General features: G+C 57.0%; 1 protein-coding gene across 5 annotated transcripts in view; it reads left to right on the top strand.

Annotated features, from left to right (window-relative positions):
* NKD2 (NKD inhibitor of WNT signaling pathway 2) overlaps positions 1-22,074 on the top strand; it is a 34,269-nt gene extending 12,195 nt beyond the window's left edge. The window contains exons 4-10 of one of the 5 annotated variants that reach the window (XM_050795208.1): positions 15,302-15,362; positions 16,533-16,660; positions 17,404-17,499; positions 17,961-18,108; positions 18,700-18,784; positions 19,515-19,642; positions 21,217-22,074. In XM_050795208.1, the coding sequence (XP_050651165.1) occupies positions 15,302-15,362; positions 16,533-16,660; positions 17,404-17,499; positions 17,961-18,108; positions 18,700-18,784; positions 19,515-19,642; positions 21,217-21,794 (1,224 nt within the window). In that variant the 3' untranslated portion in view covers positions 21,795-22,074. Of the gene's footprint in view, positions 1-15,301; positions 15,363-16,505; positions 16,661-17,403; positions 17,500-17,960; positions 18,109-18,699; positions 18,785-19,445; positions 19,643-20,931; positions 21,081-21,216 lie in introns of those variants that run through there. The other 4 variants (XM_050795206.1, XM_050795207.1, XM_050795205.1 and 1 more) reach the window with 4 other exon arrangements.
* Positions 22,075-26,654: the final 4,580 nt, after the last annotated feature.

The following is a 26,654-nucleotide window of genomic DNA, read 5'->3' as shown; positions in this document are numbered from 1 at the left end:
GATGCACAACTGTCCGTCAGAGATGCTTTTGGACAGAGTTTTTAACAGAGTCATATTACACCAGAAGAACACACCAGGGGGAGCACGTATGGGGCTATTAGGGTATGTAGCCGTCTGGTTGCAGAGGCTGCTACTAAATGCTGAATAACAGTATGGGTATTTCTCTTGGTATGGGTCACGGTACAGGGCTATATCAGGTATTGCAACTGTTGATGAATTAGAATCTGGCATATAGTTTGTGGGTGGGGAGGAAAGGGGAACAGCGGTTAATGGTGGTCTTCCTAAGGTTGCACACATAAAGCAAGAGGACAGGTCGCCCAAACCGGTGAGGTTGGCGAATGCTAGCCCTTCTTGTAATAGGGTTAGCCAGGAGAAGGGCTGCAAGTCTTGTGATAGCTTGGTTTCCTGTCTGTGGATTTGTGTATGGATTAAGGGTCGAATCTGGACTAGACTCCGCCACAAGTACAGGTGGCTACTAGGCCAGCTACTACTGGCATTGTAGTAGACTGCCCCATGTTGGGGCGATGTCCACCGGGAGTGCCCTGGATCTGTTATTATCCAAGTGAATATGTTGGGAGTCCCTGTCGGGTAGCGAGTCCTGAGGAGGTTAGACTTTCTCGGGTATTCGTCCCATACCCTGGCTGAGTGCATTTTACAATAGTGGTATGGGCAACCTGCATTCTGGTGCCACCAATAATTCTTACAATTATATTCAGTCTGATCATATTCAAAACAAATCATGGGTATCCCCAGTTGGGCAATTTGGAAATTAGTGAAATTGAGGTAAATTGGAGTATTGCACCCGGAGGGGGGGCAGTCTGCACTAGCTAGCAGTTTACCCGCTTGGGGGGTTTCCCTGGGGTGAGTTTTGTTCTCATAGAGCCAGAACCTCCAGACATAGGGATTAGACGGCGCAGCAGTTAGGAGAGTCAGATGTATAAGGCATAAAAGCATAGGCAAGCTAGACATGGTTACGGCTATGTGGGTGACGGCGCAGGGTTAGCTTTAGCTTTAAGGGATTGTTCTTAGCTTTGTCTACAGTCCATGTAACCGGTGCTCCAGACGGCTCAAGAAGGTCGGATGTTGGGTCCACTGGTTTGACGTGTGTGTAGTGGATCCACGAAGCGATGCCTTCTACTTTGAGAGCGGTGGGAGTAGTCAGGAGTACTTGCAGTGGTCCTTTCCACCTGGGTTGAAGAGTTTCTTGCCGGTGGCGCTTGACTAGGACCCAGTCTCCCGGCTGGAACGGATAAGGCGTCGGCGGAGGTCCTGCCTCGTATAGTTCTCGTAGTCTGGGCCAAATTTCCTGGTGAATTTTCTGTAAGGCTTGTAAGGAGAACAGGAGCTCAGAGACATTTTCAGTTTCAGGTTTGAGTAAGTCATCTTTTAGACTGGGGACCAGGGGTGGGGGTCTGCCATACATGATTTCATATGGTGTGAGGCCCAGTCTGTAAGGGGTATTTCGGGCCCGGAACAGAGCGTAGGGGAGAAGTACTACCCAATTAGTGCCAGTCTCCATGGTCAATTTAGTTAAGGTCTCCTTCAGAGTCCGATTCATCCTTTCTACCTGTCCTGAGCTTTGGGGCCTATAAGCACAATGTAATTTCCAGTTTGCCCCAAGAATGGAAGCCAAATCCTGACTTACCTTAGCAACGAAGGCTGGTCCATTGTCTGACCCTATTTGGACGGGAAAGCCATACCTGGGGAGGATTTCTTCCAAAATTTTCTTTGCTACAACCTGAGCAGTTTCTCTCTTAGTTGGGAACGCTTCTGTCCATCCTGAAAAAGTATCTACAAAGACAAGTAAGTACTGATACCCATATTTTCCAGGCTTTATCTCAGTAAAGTCTATTTCCCAATAGATACCAGGCCTAGTTCTTCTACACCTAATTCCTGTGGTGGTCTGGGTTTGGGGGCAAGTGTTGTTTAGTTGGCAGGCTTTGCAATTTGTTGTGACATCGCTGGCCAGTTCAGCTATGCGCCTGATTCTAAACTTGGCGTGCCTGATTAAGTCCATCATTCGCCGGGCACCCAGGTGGGTTGTCCAGTGGATGTGTTCCAACACCTGCCGTCCTAATTTTTCTGGTAGGATGGTTTGGTCATTTATATCAGTCCACCACCCATTTTTAACCTGTTTTAGGGGAAGCGTGTTCATCCATTCGCGATCCTGTTCGGTATAGTCGGGAAAACATGGCAAATTTCGCGGGCCAGGATCAGGGAGCTGGAGCGCGAGGAGCTGACTGGGAGCTTTTGCTATGCTCCTTGCGGTTTGGTCGGCTAAGAAGTTGCCTCGAGCAATTGGCGTAGTTGGTTTCTGATGCCCAGGGCAATGTACGATAGCCAATTTCTTTGGTTTCCACAAAGCAGTTAATAGAGCTAGGATCTCTTGCTTGTTTTTTATTTCTTTGCCTTCGGCTGTTAATAGTCCCTTTTCTCTGTAGATGGCCCCATGTATGTGCACAGTAGCGAAAGCATAGCGGCTATCCGTGTATACTGTTAGTTTTTTCTCTGCCCCTAGAGTGAGGGCCTGTGTGAGGGCTATCAGTTCGGCTCTTTGGGCCGATGTCCCTGGAGGCAAGGGTTCCGCCCAGATTGCCTCAGTCTCTGACGTTACAGCCGCTCCTGCATACCGCTGGCCTTGGTGGACGTAGCTGCTGCCATCAGTGAACCAGGGGAGTTCTGTGTCGGGGAGCGGACGATCTTGCAGGTCCTCCCGCACCCCATGCACCTGAGCCAATATCTCAGTGCACTCATGGAACGGGGCGTCCAAGTCTGGATTTGGCAGCAGTGAAGCAGGGTTTAAAGAGGTTGGGGGCAGAAAAGTTATTCTGAGGGGTTTAACAGCAGTCCTTGATAGTGGGTGAGCCGGGCGTTACTCATCCATCGGTCCGGCGGCTGCCGGAGGACGCCTTCAATGGCATGCGGGGTTATAACGCGCAACTCTTGCCCCATGATAAGTTTATCAGCGTCTCGGACCACTAGGGCGGTCGCCGCGATTATCCGCAGGCAGGGTGGCCAGCCAGCAGCCACTGAATCTAATTTTTTTGACAAATAGGCAACTGGCCTCTGCCAGGGGCCTAGGTACTGTGTTAACACACGGCTTTTGCAACACCCTTACTTTCATCTACGTATAAGTGTAAGGTCTTGGAGACATCAGGGAGCCACAGCGCGGGGGCTGATAACAAGGCAGTTTTGATTTGTTGAAAGGCCAGCTCAGCCTCTTCCGTCCAATTGAAGGGCTGCCGTTCCTTTGTTGCCTGGTATAGGGGCTTGGCTAACTCAGCAAATCCGGGTATCCATAACCTACAGAACCCTGCCGACCCCAGGAATTCTCTCACTTGCCGTGTCGACTGGGGTCTAGGGATGCGTAGGACTGTTTCCTTTTGGGCTTTAGTTAGCCAGCGTTGCCCCCCTTTTAATAGGTACCCCAGATAAGTTACCTCCGACTTGCAGATCTGAGCCTTTGTTGCTGAGGCTCGGTAGCCTAGCTCCCCCAGAGTCTTCAAGAGGTCCTCAGTCCCTTGAACACAAGTTTCCAGGGATCTGGCTGCTATTAAGAGATCATCAACATATTGCAAAAGAGTTATTTCAGGGTGTTGCCGCCGGTACTCACCCAGATCTTCATGAAGGGCTTCATCGAACAGGGTTGGCGAGTTCTTGAACCCTTGTGGCAGCCTGGTCCATGTTAGCTGACCGTTGATGCCCCTCTCAGAATCCGTCCATTGAAATGCAAAGAGTCCTTGACTTTTGGGAGCCAGAGGAAGGCTGAAGAAAGCGTCTTTTAGATCAAGAACGGTATACCACTGTTTTTCGGGATGTAAGGCACTCAGAAGGGTGTATGGATTGGGCACAGTGGGATGTATGTCCATGACCCTTTTATTAACTTCTCTTAAATCCTGTACTGGCCTGTAGTCCGTACTGTTGGGTTTACGAACAGGTAACAGTGGAGTATTCCAGGATGAGTGGCAAGCCCGTAGGACTCCCTGGTCTAGGAGTCGGCGGATATGGGGCGTAATTCCTTCTTTTGCCTCCAGGGGCATAGGATATTGCCGAACCCGAACCGGGTCCGTCCCTGGCTTAACTTCCACAAATATGGCAGGTCGATGTTTAGCTAGCCCTAAGCCCCCAGTTTCTGCCCACGCTTCAGGGAAACGCTGGAGCCAAGAGTCAATTTCCTGATCCGGGGGGCTTTTGCTCTTGATGGAGTCTGTACTCATCTTTTAAGGTGACAGTCAGGATAGATATTGGCCTGTTTTGGGAATCAGTTATCTTGGGCCCTTCTGGCTCAAAGTGGATTTGGGCCCCCATTTTTGTCAGCAAGTCCCTCCCTAGTAGAGGGCAGGGGCTCTCTGGGATGACTAGGAAGGAATGGGAGACTTTTCCCATTCCTAAGTCTACAGTCCTCTGGGTTGTCCAGGGGTATTTTTTGATGCCTGTGGCCCCGTGCACCCAGGATGTTTTCTTGGACATTTTTCCAACTGGTTTGGTTAGGACTGAGCGTTCTGCCCCAGTATCGACCAAGAAGCGAACTGGGGACCCCTCCACTTGCAAAGTTACCCTGGGTTCGGGGAGGGGGTCCGAACCCCGTCTTCCCTAGTCAGAGTCCTGGGTAACGAGTACGGAGGTAGGGTTAGCTGGTCTCCGTTTCTTTGGGCAGTCTTTAATCCAGTGACCACGTTCCTTGCAATAAGCACACTGATCCTTTTCTAATCCTTGCCTAGAGCCTTGCTTTGTCTGCTTTCTGCTTTGGCCATTCCCTGCCTGGGGGAAAGCTGCTACTAAAACTTTGGTCATTTCTTTGGTTGCCTTGAACTGTTTTTTTTCTGGAGTATCCCTATTATTATAAACTCGCTGGGCCATCTGAAGGAGGTCCTAAATCTGCTTTTCCTCTAAACCTTCTAATTTCTGGAGTTTTCTTCTAATATCTGATGCTGCCTGGTTTACAAAGGACATTACTACCGCAGCCTGATTTTCCGGTGCTTCCGGGTCCATGGGGGTATACTGTCTGAAAGCTTCCATTAATCTCTCTAAATACACAGCGGGCCTTTCTGTCTTACCTTGTAACACAGAATATACTTTAGCCAAATTGGTGGGCTTGCGAGCTGCAGCCCGGAGACCTGCCATTAGAGTCTGGCGATAAATGAGCAGTCGTCCCCTACCTTCTGCCGTGTTGTAGTCCCATCTGGGCCGGGTCAAAGGAAAAGCCGCGTTAATGAGGTCAGGATTTGCAGTTGGCTGGCCGTCATCTCCTGGAACCAGCTTTCTGGCCTCAACTTGGATTCTTTCCCGCTCCTCCGTTGTGAACAGGATTCGGAGGAGCTGTTGACAGTCATCCCAGGTTGGCTGGTGAGTAAACATGACACTGTCTAACAACGAGGTTAGATCTTTGGGATTATCGGAGAACCGAGCATTTTAGGACTTCCAATTGTATAATCACTAGTGGAAAAAGGCCAATACATGAGACGGGAGAGCCCGGTATCATCGAGCGATCCTATTTCTCTGAGAGGCAGGGCTACGGTGGAGTCAGGGAGTCGGGAAGCTTGGTCCCGCAGTACGCGGCCTCGCGTTCGGCCGGCCGGCCCCCCCGGGTTACTTTCACTCTTGGCTGCTTCCGCTTCTCGGTTTCCCTCTACGGAAGCACCACCCTGGGGGACTGGGTCCTGCGGGATAAGGTGCGGATATGGTGGGGGAAGTGTGGGTTCTAACGTTAGGGGGTCCTGGCTGTCTGGCAGCACAGGGGCCGAGGGAGCAGAGAGAGTCCTTTGTCTTGTAGGTCGCATTACTAGGACCTTGCAAGGCTCAAGGATGAATGGAGTTATCCAGGGCGGTGGGTCTTCCACAAGATTTTGCCACACTAGAATATAAGGAATTTGATCAGGATGTCCTGACTGCACTGGCAGGAAAATCTTAGTTTTTACCTTAGTAATAATAGAGAGACAGAAAGTTCCTTCGGAGGGCCACCCTACGCCGAAAGAGGGCCACTCCGAACGGCAGAAAGTAACTAGCTTTCCTTTCTTTAGTTCTACGCTTAAGTTACGCCCCCGAGCCTTCACATCCTTAAAATTGGTAACAAGGAGTGAGAGCGGCGTGCTCTGGTTGTTGCCCATCTTTGGACTGCTCCTACAAAGAGAAGGAGGGACGAAAATGAGTGTGAAGCAGAGGGGAGTATCCGACAGGTCCGGTCCTGGAAGGGGAAGAAAAGGTTTTATGTTTCGTTTTGGACTTACACTTAACACTTAACAATAACGGACAGACAGTGAGAAACGATGAGCCTTCGCGAGCGCATGTCGGACTTCCGACCTGAGTCAGACGGGGCAACCAAGGATGGAGGCCCCCAGATGGGCACTGGGGAACGTCTCCCACCAGTCCCGAGTGGCTGTCTTCTAGCGCGTCCGCCAAGACCATGCCACTTATAAAACAGACCAATACAGATTACAGATTACGGATTTCGCGAAATTTCAGGGAGACAGACAGAGACAAAGACAGAGACAGTGACAAAGCCGGCTTACCTACAGATTAAGATCCATTGACTTGGGGGTCTGGTGGGCTTGGGGGAAATCCCGGACGAGCCCCCATTTGTTATGCCCAGACCATTTATTCCCCGAAGAAGACCACCAGAGTCCAGAGTCAAAGCTAAGCAGCAAGGATCTTTATTACAGGTTCGAACCTGGAACTCTCCCTCGCTCGTGAAACGAGACGGGCAGGAGAGCTCCCCCACTGAGCTCCGAGCAGTGTTATATAGTCTAAGAAAAGTGGGCATAGAGTTATTATACAAATCAGATATATGATTGGCTAGTGTTTGAACAAGGCGATTTGGCTAACTATGATTGGTTCCCGCCATTTCTGATATTTTGGTTCAAACTTTGAGGCGGGAGAGCAGGTTTATGGCAGCAAGAGTTTATCTTACTTAAACACGTCTTGTGACCTTGCCTCAGAACTTACAAAATCTCTGGTATGTGCAAAACAAAATCTCTGGTACGTGCAGAAAACCAGGTACTCACAGAACTTACGAAATCTCTGGTATGTGCAAAGATTAGAGAGCAGAACAAGGGTGTAGCGGGTGGGGGCGGGTACACATCTATCTTTGTGTCCTTTCAGCAGCAGGGTTCTTTCCAGCTTTGGAACTAATCTTCCTTTGAAATAGGAAACATGAGGCTTTAATGTGAATGAAAGAAAACAAAAACGTCCGGTGGGTTTTTCCCGGGGAAGAATTCAGATAGAAGGGAAGTGGATTCGGGTCTGCTTTCAATCCCGCTGGAATTCAGCCTCCTCTGACTGGGGCGGCCGAGGGTGCAGCCGTTCGGAAGTTCAGGGCCTGAGTCATGGTTTTATTCTGTGTGTTCTGTGGCCTGGATGTAAGCTGAGGGTGGCAGCTGAATTTGGAAGGTCTTCACCCTTGGTTTTCCTTTTTCTGTGACATTGGGGATCATTAGCTCTGAAGACAAAGACAGTAGCAGGCGTGACTGGGAGAAGAAAAACCTGCAGATGAGTTTGTGAAATGGTTGTTAACATTCAGTGTCAGGACGTCAGGATGCTGAGAGTAAAAAGCAGGGCATAAAGTTTCGGCAGAATTTATGATCACACCTCTATTATCTGGGCAGAGGCACACGTGTATATGTAGATGTATGTGTGATGTGTTCACATATGTGAGTACACGCGTGTATACATCCATGTATACAGGTTACACACACACGTACATAGGTCTGTATTTAATAACTGAGCTGAAAACATTTCGTATCAAGGCACCCGCTCTCCACCCCTGGCCCTGGTCACCCTGCTCAGCCTCAGCCACACCTGGCTGACAGTGGAGTCTCTGGGAGGGCTGTGGGTTCCCATTCCTGAGCCAAGGTGTGGGCTCAGCGGCGCTGACGCCTTCCCCCTCCCGTCCAAGTCGGTTAATGCGGGTAAAGTGCTCCCTGAGTCCCTCTCTCTAAACATGGGGGGAGGGAAGCTCGGCTGCCTGGTTGTAAAGCCAGGTCTCGCTGACCACGTGTTGCTTGTCATGTTTTTTTTTTTCTCTGCATATGTTTAGATTGGAGTTAATTTCATGGGCAGGGCAGCCCTGGGCCTGTCGCTGTAACTCATCTCTTCACTTCCACTTGTAAGGGTGCGCCGTGGCTGGGCTAGGTGCCCCTTGACCCCTTGGTGTGGTCAGTCATCCCCTTAGGCTGAGCGTCCACCCTCGTGGCAGGGGTAGGCCCTGCAGAGACCCTCCCTGGGCTCAGGGCATTTACTGGGTGAGGGGGCAGATGCCAACACAAAAGCCCTGTAGTGAGGGAGTGAGGGGCGTGGGGAATGTGGCGCCTCCATTTAAACGATCCAGATGATGAAAAGCTGCTGTGAGGCAGGATGAAGAGGGAGACGGAAACATTTGTATTTTCTGGGCCTACAGGTAGTTAAGTTGCAGCAGAACTCTAGCTTATGAGGACATCTGAGTATTTTAGGAGGCCTTTTGACCCCAAAGTTACTGCTTTTCTAGATATAAATTTCACATGTGGTTATTAAAAGATCTCTCAAATCAGTCCTAACCCAGAAGAACGGATGGGCAAAATCTGCAAATGCCTCTCAGATCCGGAGGCTCCGTCTGAATGTATCCTGGGCTTGCGTGGGAAGCCTGGCTCCCCTGCCCAGTCCCCCCGCCCCTCCCCTCCGCCCGGCCCCCCTCCACCCGGCCCCCTGCCCCTCCCCCCGACCTGGCTCTCCCCAGCCCCTCCCCACAGGGCCTCAGTCTCATCGTCCTTAAATCTTTCACTTTAGAACCAGAAGTTCGGAATAGCAAGCACAGCCTGGAGGGACCGGCAGCAGGCGGTGTTACTGTAGCCTCTGTGGGCCCCAGCTGCACATGTGTCGGAATTATTAAGCCCATAAAACTACATTGTCACATCTGAAACTGTTTAGCCATTGAAACCGAGACTTTGACTTCAAAGCCGGCTGCAGGGTTTCCAGACAGGCGTGCTGGCGGATCACCTTGAAGTCAAATTCCATCCCATGGCGGCCCAGCAGAAGTGGGCCCCAGCACCTCCTTGTAAGAAAACACACTCTTCTGCAGACGCTGGTGGCAGGTCCCCCCCACGGTGACATTTTGGAGAGACATCTTTGCATCTGAGCTCCCAGCAGGGAGGAGGCGGGTGGGGTGGTGGTCTTTGCATTTACAAATGCTTGGAAACCACCGTCCCCCACCAGGCCCCAGGCCCTCTCCCTGCTGCTCTGGCCCCTCCCCCAGGGCCGCCTGCAGCCTGCTGTGACCCAACCCGCCTCCTTCCTGTTTCCTGCCGGCCTCACCTTCCACCTTGTCTCGTAAGGTGCCCTCCCACCCTCCCCCTACCACCAGCCAAAAAGGGGTCCTTGGCTGTCCTTCAGCCCCAGAACCTGCACCCTTGACTTTGCTGGCTCCTGTCCGCCAGTTGCCAGTGACGCTGTCCCTGCTCTTCCTATCCACTGTGAGGTGTCCCAGCCCTTTGTCCCTCCTCTTCCCACCAGCTATGGGTGTCCCAGCCTGTTGTCCCTGCTCTTCCCACCTGCTGTGAGGTGTCCCAGCCCTTTGGGTTCCTTGGGATCCTGGCATCACCCTCAGCCTTTTCCCGAGAGGCCCAGCTCCAGCCCGTGTGCCATGTCCTGAAGCTCCCCTCCCTGAGCCGCCTGCTGGGCACTCACTTCATCCCACCACGTCCAGCGTTCTCGCAGCTTCTGAGGCAGAAGGTCACTGCTGGCCTGGACATGGCCTTGGTCCTGACCAGCTGCACTCCAGGCACCTCCCAACTGCCCTGAGGCAGTGGTGGCTGTAGCCCAAGCCTGGCAGGTGCCCACCTCGCTCCTTACCACCTGGCGTCCTGCCTGAGCCCCACAAACCTGCCCTCGATGCCACGACAGCCCCATAATTCTGGAAGCCTCGGGCCTTTGCTGCGCAGCAAAAGGGCAGCCCAGTTTGCAGGATTAGCCTGCAGAACAGGGTGGCCACGGGGGTGGCGGCAATGACCGCAGGACATGGGCCAGGCCGTCGCCTCGGCCCTTCCTTTCAGCTCCTGGAGGCCCCCTGGGTGCAACTCCAGAGCCACTGCTTGACCTGCCAAAGACAGGGAGGTGCACCGAGGCCATTTCCCCAGTGGTAGGAACTTCCAGCCAGGGGCTCCACCCGACAGGGCCGTCCCCACCACAGTGCAAGGTGGCTGAGGCACTGGAGAGCCAGGGTACAGCACGGGAGGCACCTGTGGATCCAGGGGCACCAGGCGCTGCTGGTGGTGATGGACGCTGTAGGAGAGGCCCGTCCCGCGTCGGGTGGAGCAGGAGCTGCGCCTTTTGGACAATGCCCCAGACTTGGGGCTCCACATCCACTCCAGAGGGACCTGGGAGCCCCGAGTTCTGGAAAGTGCTGCCCGACACACCACCCCGTTCTCCGAAGCCTTCCTCTCTGTCTCTCTCCTCCCTCCCTGCTCCCTCTCCTCTGCCTCGGCTCCCATCACCTCCACCCTCCCAACTCGTGGGGAGACGGTGGGCTCCAGGGGATGCTCCCAGCCTGGCCTCCTGGATATGCCACAGCCTTTGCCTGTTTATCGGGGTTGGTATTTCCAGAACCCTAGACCAGGGCTTAGGTCGTGACCCAGGGGCCATGACTTCACTGTGGACCACCCGTGTGCTTTCCGCTGGGGGTTCCACCAGGGCTGTGGCCAACAGCTGCCCTCACGAGGCCCAGGAGGGGACGGCACCTCCCTGCGTTTCCGAGACCTGGGAAAGGTGCCTGGCCGTGCCCGCCTGTCTACTGGGAAGAGGACATTGCCCACTCCAGGTGCCTTCCAGAGGCGCCTGCACCGGCACTTCCAGATTGAAGGCCACTAGGATGATACCTGTGATGCAGCTGCCTGGCGCCCCTCCAGGGGTTTCGACAGACGGGGCAGCTCTGGGGGCCAGTGGTGCTGCAGCTGCTGGGCGCTGCCGAGTGCTGGCACACGGGACACGGGAACATGCTCCTTTTGACTTTTCTAAGGAAGCTGGGAGTTGTTTTGTGAGCGTCTCTCCATGGCTGGCCGCCTGTGGAGGCTGTGGTTTGCATCTTACCATCTGGGCTGGGACCAGGACAGGAGCTGGGTGCTGGGAGGACGAAGCACTCAGCCTGGTGCCTGTGGCGGGGAGCAGATGTCCTCACTGTCATGGCAGGGACATGGACAGTGGCCTTGGGGCTGTTGGCCCACAGACCGGAGTGACCTCTGTGAGCGTCCCACGGGGCCATGGGACCTGGAGCAAAGGCCACCTGTTGTTGACGCCGTGTGACAGACACCTGCCGCTCATGCAGCTGTGAGGCTGTGGGCTCTGGCCTCCATGGCCTGGGGTCAGACCCTCCTCCCAAATCTGAGGTGATGCTGAGTGAGGGAGTGGGGTCGAGCTGCTCAGGCAGATGCGGCTGCTTTCCTTATGGGATGAGGCCCCACGGGGCAGGCCCATGGTCGGGTTCCCTGTCCTCCCAGGGGCCAGGAGAGCGCCCAGCATTGCAGGAGGATGCCGTGGGCAGGAGGGGACAGCGGGCATGGGGAGGCCTGAAGGCCAGCCGTGGAGTTGCTGCTGACAAGGAGGGTTCTCAGGGATGCAGGGCAGTGGGACAGGTTAGAGGAGGTGCCCAGGCACCCCAAGCCGGAAGTGCAGCTGGGACGGGGCGGGGGTGGAACAGGTTGGGGGGTCACAGGAGGCTCTCACTGGGGGCAGGGTGAGAGGGATTGAGGAGGGGTTGGGCCCTTGGGAGGGAGTGAGGGGAGGGTGGGTCCTCGGGAGGGCGAGGCCAGGTGGGGGCTGCATCTCAGGGAGGGGCGCCTGCCCTGGGAAGCTGAGGCTTTGGTGGGTGCTGGGGCACATTGGGCCAGGCCTGCCGGGGTCCCAAGTGCGGACTTGGACTCTCAGGAAGTCTCCCCAGTGGGGAGGGGCCGCACATCTGGCCAGTGGCCCGGGGGCAGGTTTTATAAGTTGCAATTAAAGCTCTTGGCCTTCTAGTTAACCGAGGCAGCATAGATTAAAGGGCAATTTTATGCAACCAGGACGGATTCGATGAAATCACCAGCCACAGAGACCGGTGTGGCTTTGACTGTAAATATTTCTTCCCGTTTGATCCTCTCTGCATCTCGGAGGCAGCTGTTGACTTGTGGCTTAGAAAAAACACTGTGCATTCGAGGGCTGAGAATTCTAGGGCTGAGGTATAAGTGGATTTTTTTAAATGGGATTTTCCTCTGTGTTAGGAACTCGGTCATGAGCTGGTTGGTGTAGCGTTGGCTGGTTGGTGTAGTGTTGGCTGGTTGGTGTGGCGTTAGCTGGTTGGTGTAGTGTTGGCTGGTTGGTGTAGCATTGGCTGGTTGGTGTAGCATTGGCTGGTTGGTGGAGCGTTGGCTGGTTGGTGTAGTTTTGGTTGGTTATTACAGTGTTGGTTGGTTATTGTAGCTTGACTGGTTGGTGTAGTGCGGGAAGCGTTTCCAGAAATCAAACCACGGGTCTGTGCAGATTTCTGTCTTGAACAGCTGCACCCCTCCTCCTGCCATCTCGCAAGTTTAGACTCCTGTCTGTAACCAGTGAAATCCCCCACAAGTGGCCGGGCGGTGGCTCACACCTGTAATCCCAGCACTTTGGGAGGCTGACGTGGGCGGATCACGAGGTCAGGAGATCGAGACCATCCTGGCTAACATGGTAAAACCCTGTCTCTACTAAAAATACACACACACAAAAAAAACTAGCCAGGCATGGTGGCAGGCACCTGTAGTCCCAGCTACGTGGGATGCTGAGGCAGGAGAATGGCGTGAACTCGGGAGGCGGAGCTTGCAGTGAACCGAGATTGCGCCACTGCACTCCAGCCTGGGCGACAGAGCGAGACTCCGTCTCAAAAAAAAAAAAAAAAAGAGAAATCCCCCACAAGTGCACTCAGAATTTTTAGACACATGACATGGACGGCGTTTGCATGTTCGCTGTATTGACATCATGCGTGGAGTGCGTGATGCGCCATTTCTCACTTGTCATTTTCAGCAAATCGTGGGAAACACTTAAAAATCCCTTAAAAATTACTCCACCCCACCCAACTCGCTGCCCGGCTGCTCCTATGAGTTCTGGCACTTTCCAGGAAGCCGCTGCTGCTGCCCCCATCTGGACAGCAATGTGGCCTCCATGAGTGACTTCATTTAGGGCTCTTTAGCAAGGAGTGCTGTGCGTGCCGGCCCTCAGGCCCCAGGGCACCTCACTGCCATCTGTAAAGAGGCTTGGGGCACCCAGCACCATGCAGGAGGCCTGAGCTCTGCCTGCTGGTCTGATGGGAGGTGAACTGGGCACTTGGTGGGGGGTTGTGGTGCAGTGGGGTGGGGGGACTGAGAACCCTGCGTGGTGCAGCCCCCCAGCACCCTCCCCACGTCCCAGAGAAGGTCTGGGCTGGAGCTCCCAGGGGTGGACAGGGATGCCTTGGGGCGCCCACCTCAGCATTTAGGGTCACTTTCCCCTCCCTACCAGCCCTCCACAGTGACAGTGCCTGCATCCCTCAGCCTGGGCGTTGGGGGGCCTTGGCTGCCCTCATGACACCATTTCTGTTGGCAGCCGCCGCCAAGCACCTGGACGAGTCCACCTGAGGGGCTCTGGAGCTCCCGGCACCTGGTCCTTCCCACGAGGATGCTGTGCCTATGGGGGCTGCACCTCTGGGGCTCTGGGCACTGCTCTGCACTCCACAGAAGCCTACGACTGCAGCCTCATCCATTATTCTGATTTTGAAAAAAAATAAATAACCACAGCCCGGGTTTTAGAGATGATTTGGTTTTATGCCAGTGTCCACCTGGACAGAGTTTTACCTCACAGCGGTGCCTCCCTGCTGTGTGGATGTACGAGGGCCTCGCCAGGCTGGGCTCATAGGGCCCCTCAGTTCCGCAGCAGCCAGTCCCGGAATGTCGGGACTGCAGCCCCCAGGAGGGAGGCCTACTTTTTAATAATCAGCTGTTTTGTTTCTTATTAAAATGAGGGCAAGCTCTCCTGCCTCCCACTGGGAGCTGCCTACCCTGCCTTGGCACCTCCCTGGGTGACCGGCAGGAGACCTTAGCTCCAGGGGGCCCTTGGCTCAGCCACAAGGAGGGCTGGGGGCCTGGGTCTGACTCAACCATACTCAGCCTCGGCAGCGTCACCTTAGTGTCCATGTGTGGATGGGGGTCCAGTCCTTCTCCCTGCCCAAGGTCTGGGGTGGCAGCCAGCCAGCCTGGAACCTTCCAGCATACCCTGCTTGGCCCCTGGCCAATGACCACGGTGGCAGGAGGCGCTTGGGGGGGTCCAGGTGCCCTCGAGGGCGACCTCTCTCGGCCTCCTGCCCGGGCCAGACTCCAGGAACCCCAGGGACCCCAGTGGGGCCGGTAGCCCCCCAGGAGGTCAGAAGGGATGAAGGGCATGTGACCCCGGTCAGGAGGAAAGGATGAAGCGTTGGGACCATGAGGGCAGCCCTGGGGTCCCGTGTCCACCCACGGAGACACCAACTCGCACCAAAGTCATCGCCAGGGTCAGGCTCTGGCCGTCCAGGTGGACGGGACTCAGCTCTGTGCTCTGTCTCCTTGCGGGCTCTCCACGGCTTTCCAGGGACCTGGAATCAGAAGCAAAAACACAGCTGCCCATCCCTCCAGCCCGCCTGTGCGAGAGCTGCCTGCTCTCAGGAAATGCTCCAGGGCGGTGAGTGCTGGGCTGAGGGACGCCGCATCTCCACCGCCACGCAAGGCCCCTGCCCTGACCATGGTCTGTCTCCTCCGTGTCCTCAAGGCTGTAGCTAATTCATGAGGACCCTGTGAGCTTTGGCTCAGCAGAAACACCGCTGGGATGTGTTTGAAGTTTTTCCCCATTTTCTGTAACTGGTCTCTGCCGGCAGCCCTAGAAGAGGCACGCTGGGGTGCTGGGCAGCCGTGGGGGCAGCGGCTGGAGTCCTCGTGTCAGGCTCCGGGGGGCAGTGCTGGGAGCAGGCCCCAGAGCAAAGGGGCAGGCGTGTCTCCTCTTGTATTTAGGGTGATCCAGCGTGGGGCCCTGGCCAGGGGCATCCTCAGGGCAGGACTGACCGAAGGGGTCGTTCTAGGCAGCCGCGTCTTCCACCTGGAAATGCTCTGGGGAACCTGACAACACGGGAATGTCTGTGTGTTTTGCTTCCTAAAATCCGAGGCTGAGTGGGGCACAGAGGGTTGGTGTTTCTGGACCCAGAGATTGAGATGCCCCAGGAGGCTTGAGGCGAGTGTCAGGCTCCAGTCCAGCCACCCAGAGCTCCTGCCCGTCTCCCCCGCCTGCCCACTGAGCTGTGTGGCCGCCGACTGCCCCGTTCTTCCTGCAGGAGCTGCCCAATGGGAACCCCAAGGAAGGGCCTTTCCGGGAGGACCAGTGTCCCCTAGAGGGTAAGTGCAGCTCCCGCAGCCCTCCCTCCCCAAACCTCGCAGACTTCATCCCGTACCAAGGCAACGCCAGAAAACCACCCTTAAAACCCCCCTGTGTGTGAGGCAAGGGGCGCTTCCCAGACTCAGACGCACCTTGTTCTTGAAACGTGCTTGGCAGCACAGCTCGCAGGGTCCTCGCTGGACTGGCAGCTGGGATCTGGCAGCAGAGATGAAAAAGGCCCATCCCACATCCCATGGCCAGAGCCCTAAGCATCACCTTTATGTGTTTGGAGTCTCTGTGAGCCTGTGTTTGTGGATGGGGGTGGCTCTGTATAAAGGTGACCTGTGAATTTGCACGTCAGCCCTGGGTCAGAGGATGTGTGAGATGCTGGCCCAGCCTAAGTCCCTGCCACTTGTGTGTCTCCGTGGCACCAGTCCTACCTGTGGCGTGTGGCAGGTCGACACTTGGCTTACCTGTGGGTCTGTGGGAGGGTGCTGGGAGGTCAGCCAGCCGGGTCACCTTCAGATGGCTGCTGAAGCCAAGAGAGGCACCCAGACCCCCCTCAATGGGAAGGCAGGCCCAGAGTGTCGTCCCAGCTCAGGCTCGACGTGCACTTGTCTGCAGGTGCTAAGCTGGGACAGGCCCATGCTCCTATCCTGGGGACGCGGCTTGCAAGTGCCAGAGAATAATGGAATAATTGTGCCCCAGAAACCTGAGTGCTGTTCATCCATCCTGCCCAGAGGCTGGGGGAGGGGGCCGCCTTTGACACACTCAGTGCACAGGTGGTCTGCATGGCCTGTGGGCTCAGTGCCAGGATTCTGGAGTGGAGGGCGGTAGGGACTGTGTCTACGGGGAGGGGGGCCTGATGATGACACAGGGAGCATCTCCTGGAGGCCCAGGCTGTCTTCCCCTATCTGTGCTCCTCGGAGTCTGCTGCATCCCCAGCCCCGAGGTGGTGGTTGCAGTTGGGAGCCACTGTGGGCTGGTGAGAGGAGGGCACACCTGGCTGAGGCTGGCTGGGATGGGGCCTCTCTCCCCTCTGCAGGGGTCCCAAGATCAGGCTCTTGGCTCAGGCTCGTCTGGATGGGATCATGGTGCGGGGAGGGGAGGGCAGCGACGCCCCCCCCCACGGCAGGCCACATCCTCCATGTCTCCTCTGCCAGCCCCTTCGCCACCTCTTGTCCCCGTAGTGGCACTCCCCACTGAGAAAGCTGAGGGCCGCGAGCGCCCAGGACAACAACTCAGCGCAGATGACGGAGAGAGGGCAGCAAACCGTGAGGGCCCACGAGGACGAGGCGGGCAGCGCCTCAACATTGACGTAGGTCTTTCTCCGGCCTCACTTGCGGGAACACGTCCCTGGGGCCGGGGGCACAGGGACAGGCGTGTGTTGCCCTAAAATGGGTATCTGTGGACACTACGTAGTTCACTCAGTTTTCCCCACAGTTCACCCCATTTAAAGCACTGAAGCAAAACTTGAATATGCAGCCAAAGTCAGCAGGAGCCAGCAAGTGCGGGATGTTGCTGTGAATTTGGCCAAAACTGACTGGTCTGGCATTAAATAACTTGAGCCGCGTTCCCAGCCTTGGTACCCTTAGCACTACAGGAGTAATGCCAAAGCTGATTTGACGGACAGCCCGACTGGAGGCAGGGCACCGGGCCCAAGGCACAGGGCACTGGGCTTCCGCTTCCCGGGAGGGCTGAGGGAGGGGTGGGGTCTCCGTGTCCAGTCAAGATTTCTGGAATTGACAACACTTGACGGCCAGCGTGTCCTCTTCTCCTTCTGGGGGACATGGAGTGCTTGTATGAGCTGAGACAGGTGTCACTGTGGGGAAACCAAGTCACGGAGCACAAAGCTGGGTCCCCCCAAGGAGGGCCGAAGACGGACAAGAAAGATCTGCTGGTTCCAGGGCCTGGGCTCCAGCCACGCTGCCCTCTAGGCTCCCCCTTTCCTGGCTGGCATGAGGGACCCCCGGGAAAGGCCCCAGAAGATCCTGCCCCCTACGGAATGGGGCGTGTTGGTGTCGGTAGGAGGCGAGGTCCCAGCCCCCATGTCCCCCGCAGGCACTCCAGTGCGATGTCTCGGTGGAGGACGACGACCGCCAGGAGTGGACGTTCACGCTCTACGACTTTGACAACTGTGGGAAGGTCACCAGGGAGGTAGGTGAGCTTGTGTTTGTGTCAGGTCTACAGGAAGGGCTGCACAGGGCCCAGTAGTAGACAGACTGGGGGACAGATGGAGGGACAGATGGACTGTGCTGGCCTCGCCATACCTCAAGGGGCGGGTGGGGACCTGTCTGCGGCGAGGTCCTCACGCCAGCTGGGCTTGCGTCTCCCCAGGGCCTGATTCACATGTGTTTCTGGGCCAAGCCTGCACCGCCCATTTCTGCGGCTGTGCTTCCCACACGGCAGGGCTGCCCTGAGGGCACTGGAGGCACTCACAGGGCCTCCTAGGCAGACCCAGGCTGCTCAGAGAAGACGCCTGTGTTGGTCCCTGAGGTCTGTCGGCAGCTGCGAGGATGGTGCGGGGAGGGGCAGGGGATGGGTGTGTTTTCTGGCAGGGAGGGCGGGTGGCATCCCCTGGGGTCTGCTCTGTCAGTGACACCGATGCTGGGCCCCAGGACATGTCCAGCCTCATGCATACCATCTATGAGGTCGTGGATGCCTCGGTCAACCACTCCTCGGGCAGCAGCAAGACCCTCCGTGTGAAGCTAACCGTCAGCCCTGAGCCCTCCAGCAAGAGGAAGGAGGGTCCTCCTGCCGGCCAGGGTGAGCGAGGCCTGAGCACACACGCAGGACCCTACCCCACATTGGCAGGGGCCTAAATTGTGTGCTGGGGACAGGGAGGGACAAGTGAGTGGATGGAGGAGTGAGTGGGTGAATGGATGGGTGAGTGAGTAAGCAGATGAATGAATGAGTGAACGAGTGAGCTAATGAATGAGTGAACAAGTGAGTTAATGAGTGAATGAGTGAGTGAGTTAATGAGTGAATGAGTTAATGAATGAGTGAACAAGTGAGTTAATGGGTGAATGAACGAGTGAGTTAATGAGTGAATGAACGAGTGAGTTAATGAATGAGTGAACGAGTAAGTTAATGAATGAGTGAATGAGTGAGTTTATGAATGAGTGAATGAGTGAGTTAATGAGTGAATGAGTTAATGAATGAGTGAACGAGTGAGTTAATGAGTGAACGAGTGAGTTAATGAGTGAACGAGTGAGTTAATGAGTGAATGAGTGAGTTAATGAATGAGTGAACGAGTGAGTTAATGAATGAGTGAATGAGTGAGTTAATGAATGAGTGAATGAGTTAGTGCTGAATGAAGAAGGGAGTGAGTGAGTGACAGCAGGACCCCCCTTTCAGACCGGGAGCCCAACCGTTGCAGAACAGAGAGTGAACTGCCAGAGGAGCCAAGGGTGGCCGACAGGAGGTTGTCTGCACACGTCAGGTGAGGGCTGGGGTGCCAGGGTGGGGCTGTGCCTTAGGCAGAGGCACCCTGGCCATACCCGTTTCCCGCAGGCCACAGGCCATGCATTGTCCTCTAGGTCAGACCTGCTGGGGGCACCTGGGCCGGCAGCTCTGTGGGGCACGGGCCCTTCCAGCATCTGGCACCGTGGCTGAGCTGGGCCCCCGAGTCTGTCTGAGCAGAGGGCTTTGAGGGGCAGCAGTTGCAGCAGCCTTGACACCCTCAGCTTGGACTTGCTGTGGCTCCCTGTTGCTCCACTCAGCAGCTTTGGCAGCAGCAGGGCTGGGGGTGGCTGGGGCAGTGGTTGGGGGTGGCTAGGCAGTGGCTGGGGCAATGGTTGGGGGTGGCTGAGGGTGGCTGGGGATGGCTCAGGCAGTGGCTGAGGGTGGCTGGGCAGTGGCTGGTGCAGTGGCTACAGTGGTCCCAGAGTGGTGACCAGGGGCCACTACAGCATGAGCCGCTCCCTAGAGCACCTGCAGCTCTGGTGCCTGGGACAGAGATCACAGGGTTCCGGGGGGCGGCCATGACCTTGTTTCTCTGGACGGCACTTGGCTGTGTCTGCGCCCAGTCGTCCGCTCTTCCTGCTCTGCGAGGAGGTGGGTGCTGGTCAGGACACACCCCGGACGTCCGCCGCCTGCTGCAGGTACCCCATCCTCGGGGACGTGCCGCCCAGTCTGTGCGGCGGTCAGGCCCTTCTCTGTGCTCCATGCAGGAGGCCCAGCGCTGACCCCCAGCCCTGCTCAGAGCGGGGACCCTACTGCGTGGACGAGAACACGGAGCGCAGAAACCACTACCTGGACCTCGCCGGGATTGAGAACTACACGTCCAGATTCGGCCCTGGTATGTCCTGGAGGCCACCCTGGGTGCGAGGCCCCGGCTGTGGGTGCCCATTGAAGGTCCTGCTTCCTGCAGCCCTGAGTGCAGGGGGACCCTGCCCCGCCCCGCCTGGCACCCAGGTCCTTCCACAGCTACCTGTTGGTCGTGACTGCCTCCTGGCTACCTGTTGGTGCCGCCCAAAAGCAAGGCGGGCGCCCCGTCCAGGTGTGTGTGTATGGCAGGGGGAGTACCTGGTTCAAAGTGAGATGGAAGACGTTGGGTTTGCATTCAGGAAAACCCTGCCTTGGGGTGAGAAGTCAGTATTTTAGGGTCGAATCACCAGCTCACTCAGCAGAGGGGTTGTCCAGTAGTGTGGACGGCAGGCAGTGTGGACGGCAGGCAATGTGGACGGCAGGCAGGCAGTGTGGACAGCAGGCAGTGTGGACGGCAGGCATTGTGGACGGCAGGCAGGCAGTGTGGATGGCAGGCAGTGTGGATGGCAGGCAGTGTGGACAACAGACAGTGTGGACACCAGGCAGTGTAGATGGCAGGCAGGCAGTGTGGACAACAGACAGTGTGGACACCAGGCAGTGTAGATGGCAGGCAGGCAGTGTGGACAACAGACAGTGTGGACACCAGGCAGTGTAGATGGCAGGCAGGCAGTGTGGACAACAGACAGTGGACAGCAGGCAGGCAGTGTGGATGGCAGGCAGTGTGAACGGCAGGCAGTGTGGACGGCAGGCAGTGTGGACGGCAGGCAGTGTGGACGGCAGGCATTGTGGACGGCAGGCAGTGTGGACGGCAGGCAGTGTGGACGGCAGGCAGTGTGGACGGCAGGCAGTGTGGATGGCAGGCAAGCAGTGTGGACGGCAGGCAGTGTGGACGGCAGGCAGTGTGGATGGCAGGCAGTGTGGACGGCAGGCAGTGTGGATGGCAAGCAGCGTAGACAGCTGGCAGCCTGCCCAGCACCCATTTATTTCTGACCAGCAGCACCCTCGTGTGGCCTGCATGGAGATTATTGGACTAAAGCCCAGGCTGCTTCCCAAGGACTGGGGCCAAGTCCCTCTCCTAACCCCGGCTCCAGGAGTCCCCAGGGGCAGGAGGGGTGGAGCTGGATCGGGGTCACGGGCTCGGTGTGCTGTGTGCTGACGCTGAACTGGGCCATTCTGTGCATGGGGCTTGCACTGCACCTTGTGAAGGTGGAAGCCCTGGGTCCTTCTGGAATCTGTTTTGTAATGAGGGTTTAGGGGACGTGAATCCTGGGGGTGCCCTCCCTGACATAACCTGGCTTTCTGCCATGGGGCCCCAGGCAGGGTCTCAGCTGTGCGAGGAGAGAAGCTCCGCTCCCAGGACACGCAGTGGGGATGGGGCTAGAGGAGTCGGCCTTTGCAGGGAGCTGTGGAGCCAGGCAGGTCATCCCCGGTGGCCGGGCCCCTTCCCTTCAGGGCTGGTGGCCGTCTGACTGCAGACTTGGCTAACAGGCTGGCCTCAGATGGGACACCTGGCACAGCTCTTCCAGTGGGCCTTGGGCCGTTTCGGAGGAGATGGGAACCTGGGCCTGCACTCCCAGGGCCTCACACTCTGACCTGTGTCCGCAGGGTCCCCTCCTGTACAAGCCAAGCAGGAGCCCCAGGGCAGGGCCTCGCACCTCCAGGCCCGGTCCCGCTCCCAAGAGCCGGACACACACGCCGTGCACCACCGCAGGTCGCAGGTGCTGGTGGAACACGTGCCATCCTTGGAAACTGCTGCCCGGGCCCTGGACCCACAGCCCCGGCCGAAGGGGCCGGAGAAGCAGTTCCTCAAGTCCCCCAAGGGCTCCGGGAAGCCGCCTGGGGTGCCAGCCAGCAGCAAGTCCGGGAAAGCCTTCAGCTACTACCTGCCGGCCGTCCTGTCCCCCCAGGCCCCTCAGGACGGCCACCACCTCCCGCAGCCTCCCCCGCAGCCCCCACCGCCACCCTACGGCCACAAGCGGTACCGCCAAAAGGGCAGGGAGGGCCACTCGCCACTCAAGGCCCCACACGCCCAGCCTGCCGCAGTGGAGCACGAGGTGGTGCGGGACCTGCCGCCCACGCCAGCGGGAGAGGGCTACGCGGTGCCGGTGATCCAGCGGCACGAACACCACCACCACCACGAGCACCACCACCACCACCACCACCACCACTTCCACCCGTCCTAGTGCCGCCGCCAAGCACACCTCGCTCCAGCACACCACAGCCCGCACCCTCGGGACGGGGAGCCCAGGACCCCCAACCTCCGACCGCAAACAGCAACCGACTGCAGGTGCTGGTGTGACGGAGGCGGCACAGCTTGGACACGCGGACAAGGCCCAGGGGCCCTCTGCTCTCCTGCCCTCGATGCCACGTGGCGGTGAACACATCTGGGCCGCTGCATTTCCTGGCTCTAAGGCTCATCTGTGTCACCCATAAAACTACTTTCCTTTACAATTCCAAAATGAGGTCCTAGAGTGCGCAGGGAACGCCCGGATGCTTGGGGTGGGTGTTCCTCCCGGGCTTCAAGCAGTGGCGTCCGTAGGCTGTCCCAGTGCGAGGCCGGGAGCGAATGGAAAAGCTGAAGCTTTGCCTGGCTTGTGCATCATGAGGTCAGAGGGGACAGGGCCGAGGGGAAGCAGCTTGTGCTTAGCAGGGAGCATCCGCGGCTCCCTGCAGGAGGCCAAGCAGCAGACGTAGCAGAAGGCAGCAGCACTAGAAAGAAGTGCCAGAGTGGGGAGCCCAGACCAGCGAGGAGGGACCACAGGGCACAGGGAGCCCCGACGAGCGAGGAGGGGCCACAGGGCAGCATGCGGCGGTGGAGGTAGGCCCTGGTCCCGGAGCCACAGCAGCTCAGGTGGATGCAGGCCACAGTCAAGGCGGGGAGGGGCAGGGCGACAGATGCTGGGGAGAGGCAGAGGCTTGCACTTGGTGCGGCCCAGAACACGGGGACTTGAACATTCACTGTCCAACACTCACGGGGCGGCTTCTGTGACGTGTCAGCTTTGGAGAAAAGTGTGTCCTCCTGCAAGGGTCAGGAGAGGGTTGCAGGGTTGAAGGACGTCCCAGTGACATTTCTGAGTCTTGCAGCCTGCGGGGGTCCACATGGTTACCCCGAACAGGAACGTGCGGGCACTTTCCGGGATCTGGTGGGCCCGTGCCAACATTTCTGAGTCTTGCAGCCTGCAGGGGTCCACGTGGTTACCCCAAACAGGAACATGCGGGCGCTTTCCGGGATCTGGCAAGCCTGCACAGCAGTTTTGCGTTTACATTCCTCGTTCTGTTTTTAAGGATAAAGCAAATTGATGCCAACTGGTGACAGATGTTTTTCAGGCCTAATAAATATATCTGCATTTTGTACCATGCCACACCTTGTATTAAAACAAGCTTTTCAGAGAGAGATGGTCGGTGCTGTGGTCGGTCGGTCCCCTCCGCCAGCCCGTGGCCGAAGGCGTGGAGAGCAGGCTGCCTGCGCGGGGCTCTGGGAGGAAGTGCGCCTGTTCGTCTCGGCTTAGAGGACGGTAAATTTACATGCACACACACAACTCCATAATTATTGGTAGGCTTTTTTGTTTTTCCATTTTACTGCTCTAAGAAAACCCCGAAGTTCAGTTCACGGTAACAGGAACACGAGGCTGCGCGAACCCAGCTTTATGGAGAGAAGCTGGGCTCTGTGTGAACAGGAATCTGTGGAGAAGCCACGGCCTTTGCCAGCTTATTTGCTGCTTCTCTGTGGACAATGTGCCCTGCTCCTGGGTGTTTACAGACCCCTCGGGACTGCCCAGTGGTGTCTCCTGTGAGCACAGGGAGGGATTTTCGGGGTTCCTGAGGCCAGAGCGCTCACAGCGTTTCCAGGCACTTCCGAGCCCCTGGAGGCACTGCCTGGCCTGGTGCCTGGCAGCCCCTGGTTTGGCGATGACTGCATCTCACTCATGTGGCACTTGCTTTGGGGATGACACACGAGGAAGATTCATCTGGGGGTGCAGTGATGTCACACGTGGCCTCACGCGGAGGGGACCTTGTTTGTTTAGTCCCGGAGGACCTATCAGACCCCAAGTGACATCGCCGACTGGAGATCCCTGCACACCCTTTGGGCCAGGCTCAGCCAACCGACTGGGGAGCAGGGAGGCTCTGCCAGGCCTGGGCTTCAGCCTGCTTTGCCTCTAAACCTTGTGTTAAAAACGAAAACTGTCAGTGCAGACGAAACTCCAGCAAACACAAGACAGGAGCAGAGTTGTTCTGGTCTGGTGCTCAAAGAGCCCCGGAAACAGTCGCTGACACCACTGCCAACTCCAGCTGCTGGGGCCTGCCTCACCCAGCAGGGCCCTTGGTGCCTCAGGGTGCCACACTTGAGCCTGAACGAGGTAAGGGGAATGGACAGGGCTTGGGTGTATGTCCCCTCCAAGTCTCATGTTGAGATGTGATCCGCGGTGCTGGGTGGGGCCTGTGGGAGGGGTTTGAGCCACGGGGGTAGATCCCTGGCAAATGGCTTGGCGCCCTCGCCATGGTGATGAGTGAGCTCTCATTCTGAGTTCGTGGGAGATCTGGTTCTTTAGAGCAAGGGCCCCCAACCCCCAGGCTGTGGATTGCTACCGGTTTGTGGCCTGTTAGGAACGGGCCACACAGCAGGAGGTGAGCAGTGGTGAGGGAGCACGACTGCCTGAGCCCCACCTCCTGTTAGATCAGTAGGGGGATTAGATCCTCGTGGGCCCTCGAACCCTGCTGTGAACTGCGCATACGAGGGATCTAGGTTGGGTGCTCCTTATGAGAATCTAATGCCTGATGATTGGAAGTGGAAGTTTCATCCTGAAACCATCCCCCCACCCCCTGTCTGTGGAAAACTTGTCTTCCACAAAACCAGTCCCTGGTGCCAAAAAGGTTGGGGACTGCTGGGTTAAAGGAACTGGCACCTCCCCCTCTCTCTCCTGCTCTGACCATGTGACATCCCTGCCCCTCCTTTGCCTTCTGCCTTGAGTGGAAGCTTCCTGAGGTCTCCCCAGAAGCTGAGCAGATGCAGGCACCGTGCTTGTACATCCTGCACAACGGGGAGCCAAATACACCTCTTTTCTTTATAAATACCCCAGTGCCAAGTATTCCTTTATAGCAATGCAAAACAGACTAACACAAGAACCACAACCCCCTCCAAAAAAAACCCTGCAAAAAACACACATGCACAGAAAGTGAGCCAGTGCTGAATGGGTGTCATTCATTAAACACCCACGTGTAAAGATTGGTGTGTCTCGTCAGTTATGCTGCAGCAGCTTGGCCTGGGCCTGGGCGAATTGTGTGTGTGTGAAGCTGTTGGGTACCATGTCCAGCAGGCCTGGCACGTGGCAGATGGGAAGGGACACAGCACAGGATGGCATCAGGTCCTGCTCTGGCTCCCGGGTCACACCCGTCGGGGGACGTGGGTGCCACTAGAAGGAAGGCCATGCATCACTGCAGGCGAGACAGAGGCGGAGGCTCCTCGGAGGACTCCCGGCACACAGCCTGCTCCTGGGGCAGCTCTACCTGCCGTTCGGCCAGGTCTTCCCACCATGCTGGCGCCAGGAAGGCTTTGCTGCAGGAGACCGGGTGACAGAGGTGACACAAGGACAGAGGCCTGTGTCACAGAAACCAAGAGCTTTGTTCTTTCTTACGTTTGTGTAGACTTTGACTAGCAGATGATCTTGTAGCTGAACCAGCCTGTATCTGAATGAGTGGGAGTGACCTGGTGTAAATTAGTGAGTGAATGGGTGAAGGATGAGTGGGTGAGTTAGGGAATGAATGAATGGGTGAATAAATGAACAGTGACTGAGTTTGTGAATGACAGCGATGAGTGAGGGGCTGAGGGGTAAATGAGTACGAGTAGGCGAATGAATGGGGTGGGTGACCGTGAGTGGTGAGTGGGTGAATGAATGGGTGAGGCGGGGCACGGGTGGATGAGCAGTAAGTGAATTAGTGTGCAGATGAGTGGGAGAACGACTGGGTGAGTGAATGAGGGAACGAGGGAACCAGTGGGTGACTGCTCTAGCCGAGTTCTTGCTCCTTGGGAAGCACCCACTGAGGCGAGGAGGCAGCCTGGTTTTCGGGTTCCCGGGGAAGGGGACACCTCGGGGTCTCTGACTGGGCCCTGGTCCCAGACGTGTGGGTATCAGTGGGTCCTCAAACCTCCCTGCTGGAATTTGTGAGCACGTGGCCCTCAGGACAGCAGGCCCACCCCAGCTGGCCACTCCTGTGCTCCAAGTCCCGGGTGTGGATTCCTGGGTGCAGCCAGCACTCACCCGTCAGGGGTCTGAGGACAACGCTGCTCTCACGGTCACTCTCCTGTGGCCTGAGAGCCAGAGCAGGACCCGCCACCCTCCTGTGCCGTGTCCCTTCCTGTCCACCATGTGTCAGGCCCTCTGGAGACGGTGCCCAACAGCTTCACACACATAATTCACCCTTCGACACACACGAGGCAGTGTTCCAGCACGTTCAGTCACATAAGCTTCACCACAGCCATTTCGGAACATTTTCACCCCAAAAAGAAATCCATACCCCATGAGCAGCCCCCCCCATCCCCCATCTCCCCCATTCCCTCAGCCCACCCCCGGCACCTGTCAGCGCACACCCTGCCTCTGTGCCTGGCCCGCTCTGGCATTTCGCGTTAAGTGGAGTCCCGCAGCGTGAGACCCCTTGTGTCCAGCTTCCTCCAGAGCGAGAGGCTTCCAAGCTTGGCTCCTGGTTCTAGCTGGATGAGGCCCACAGCAGGCACAGCCTGCATGGACTCAGCATGTTCTCAGACCGCGTCCAGTTTGGCTGCTGTGAACCTGCGTGCACCCGTTCCTGAGGCCGTGCCACACACCAGGAGTGGACCTGCTGGGGAAGGGGCAGCTCTGTCTCGCACTTTCAGGAACCACAGGCCCTTCCCATGTGGCTGCAACCCCGCAAGAAGGGTCCGATTCCGCACGTCCTCACCGTGGTTCTCCACTGTTTTGGCTGTGGCCAATCACAGGCGTGAGGTGGCATCTCACCGCGTTAGAACGTGCTGTCCCCACTCAGGTCAACTCTCTGGTGCCTCCATCCTT

This window comes from Macaca thibetana, chromosome 6, assembly GCF_024542745.1.
Source record: "Macaca thibetana thibetana isolate TM-01 chromosome 6, ASM2454274v1, whole genome shotgun sequence".
In the NCBI taxonomy this organism is placed as follows: Eukaryota; Metazoa; Chordata; class Mammalia; order Primates; family Cercopithecidae; genus Macaca; species Macaca thibetana.
The sequence above is the reverse complement of the archived record's forward strand: the minus strand, read 5'-3'. Positions and strand labels throughout refer to the sequence as shown.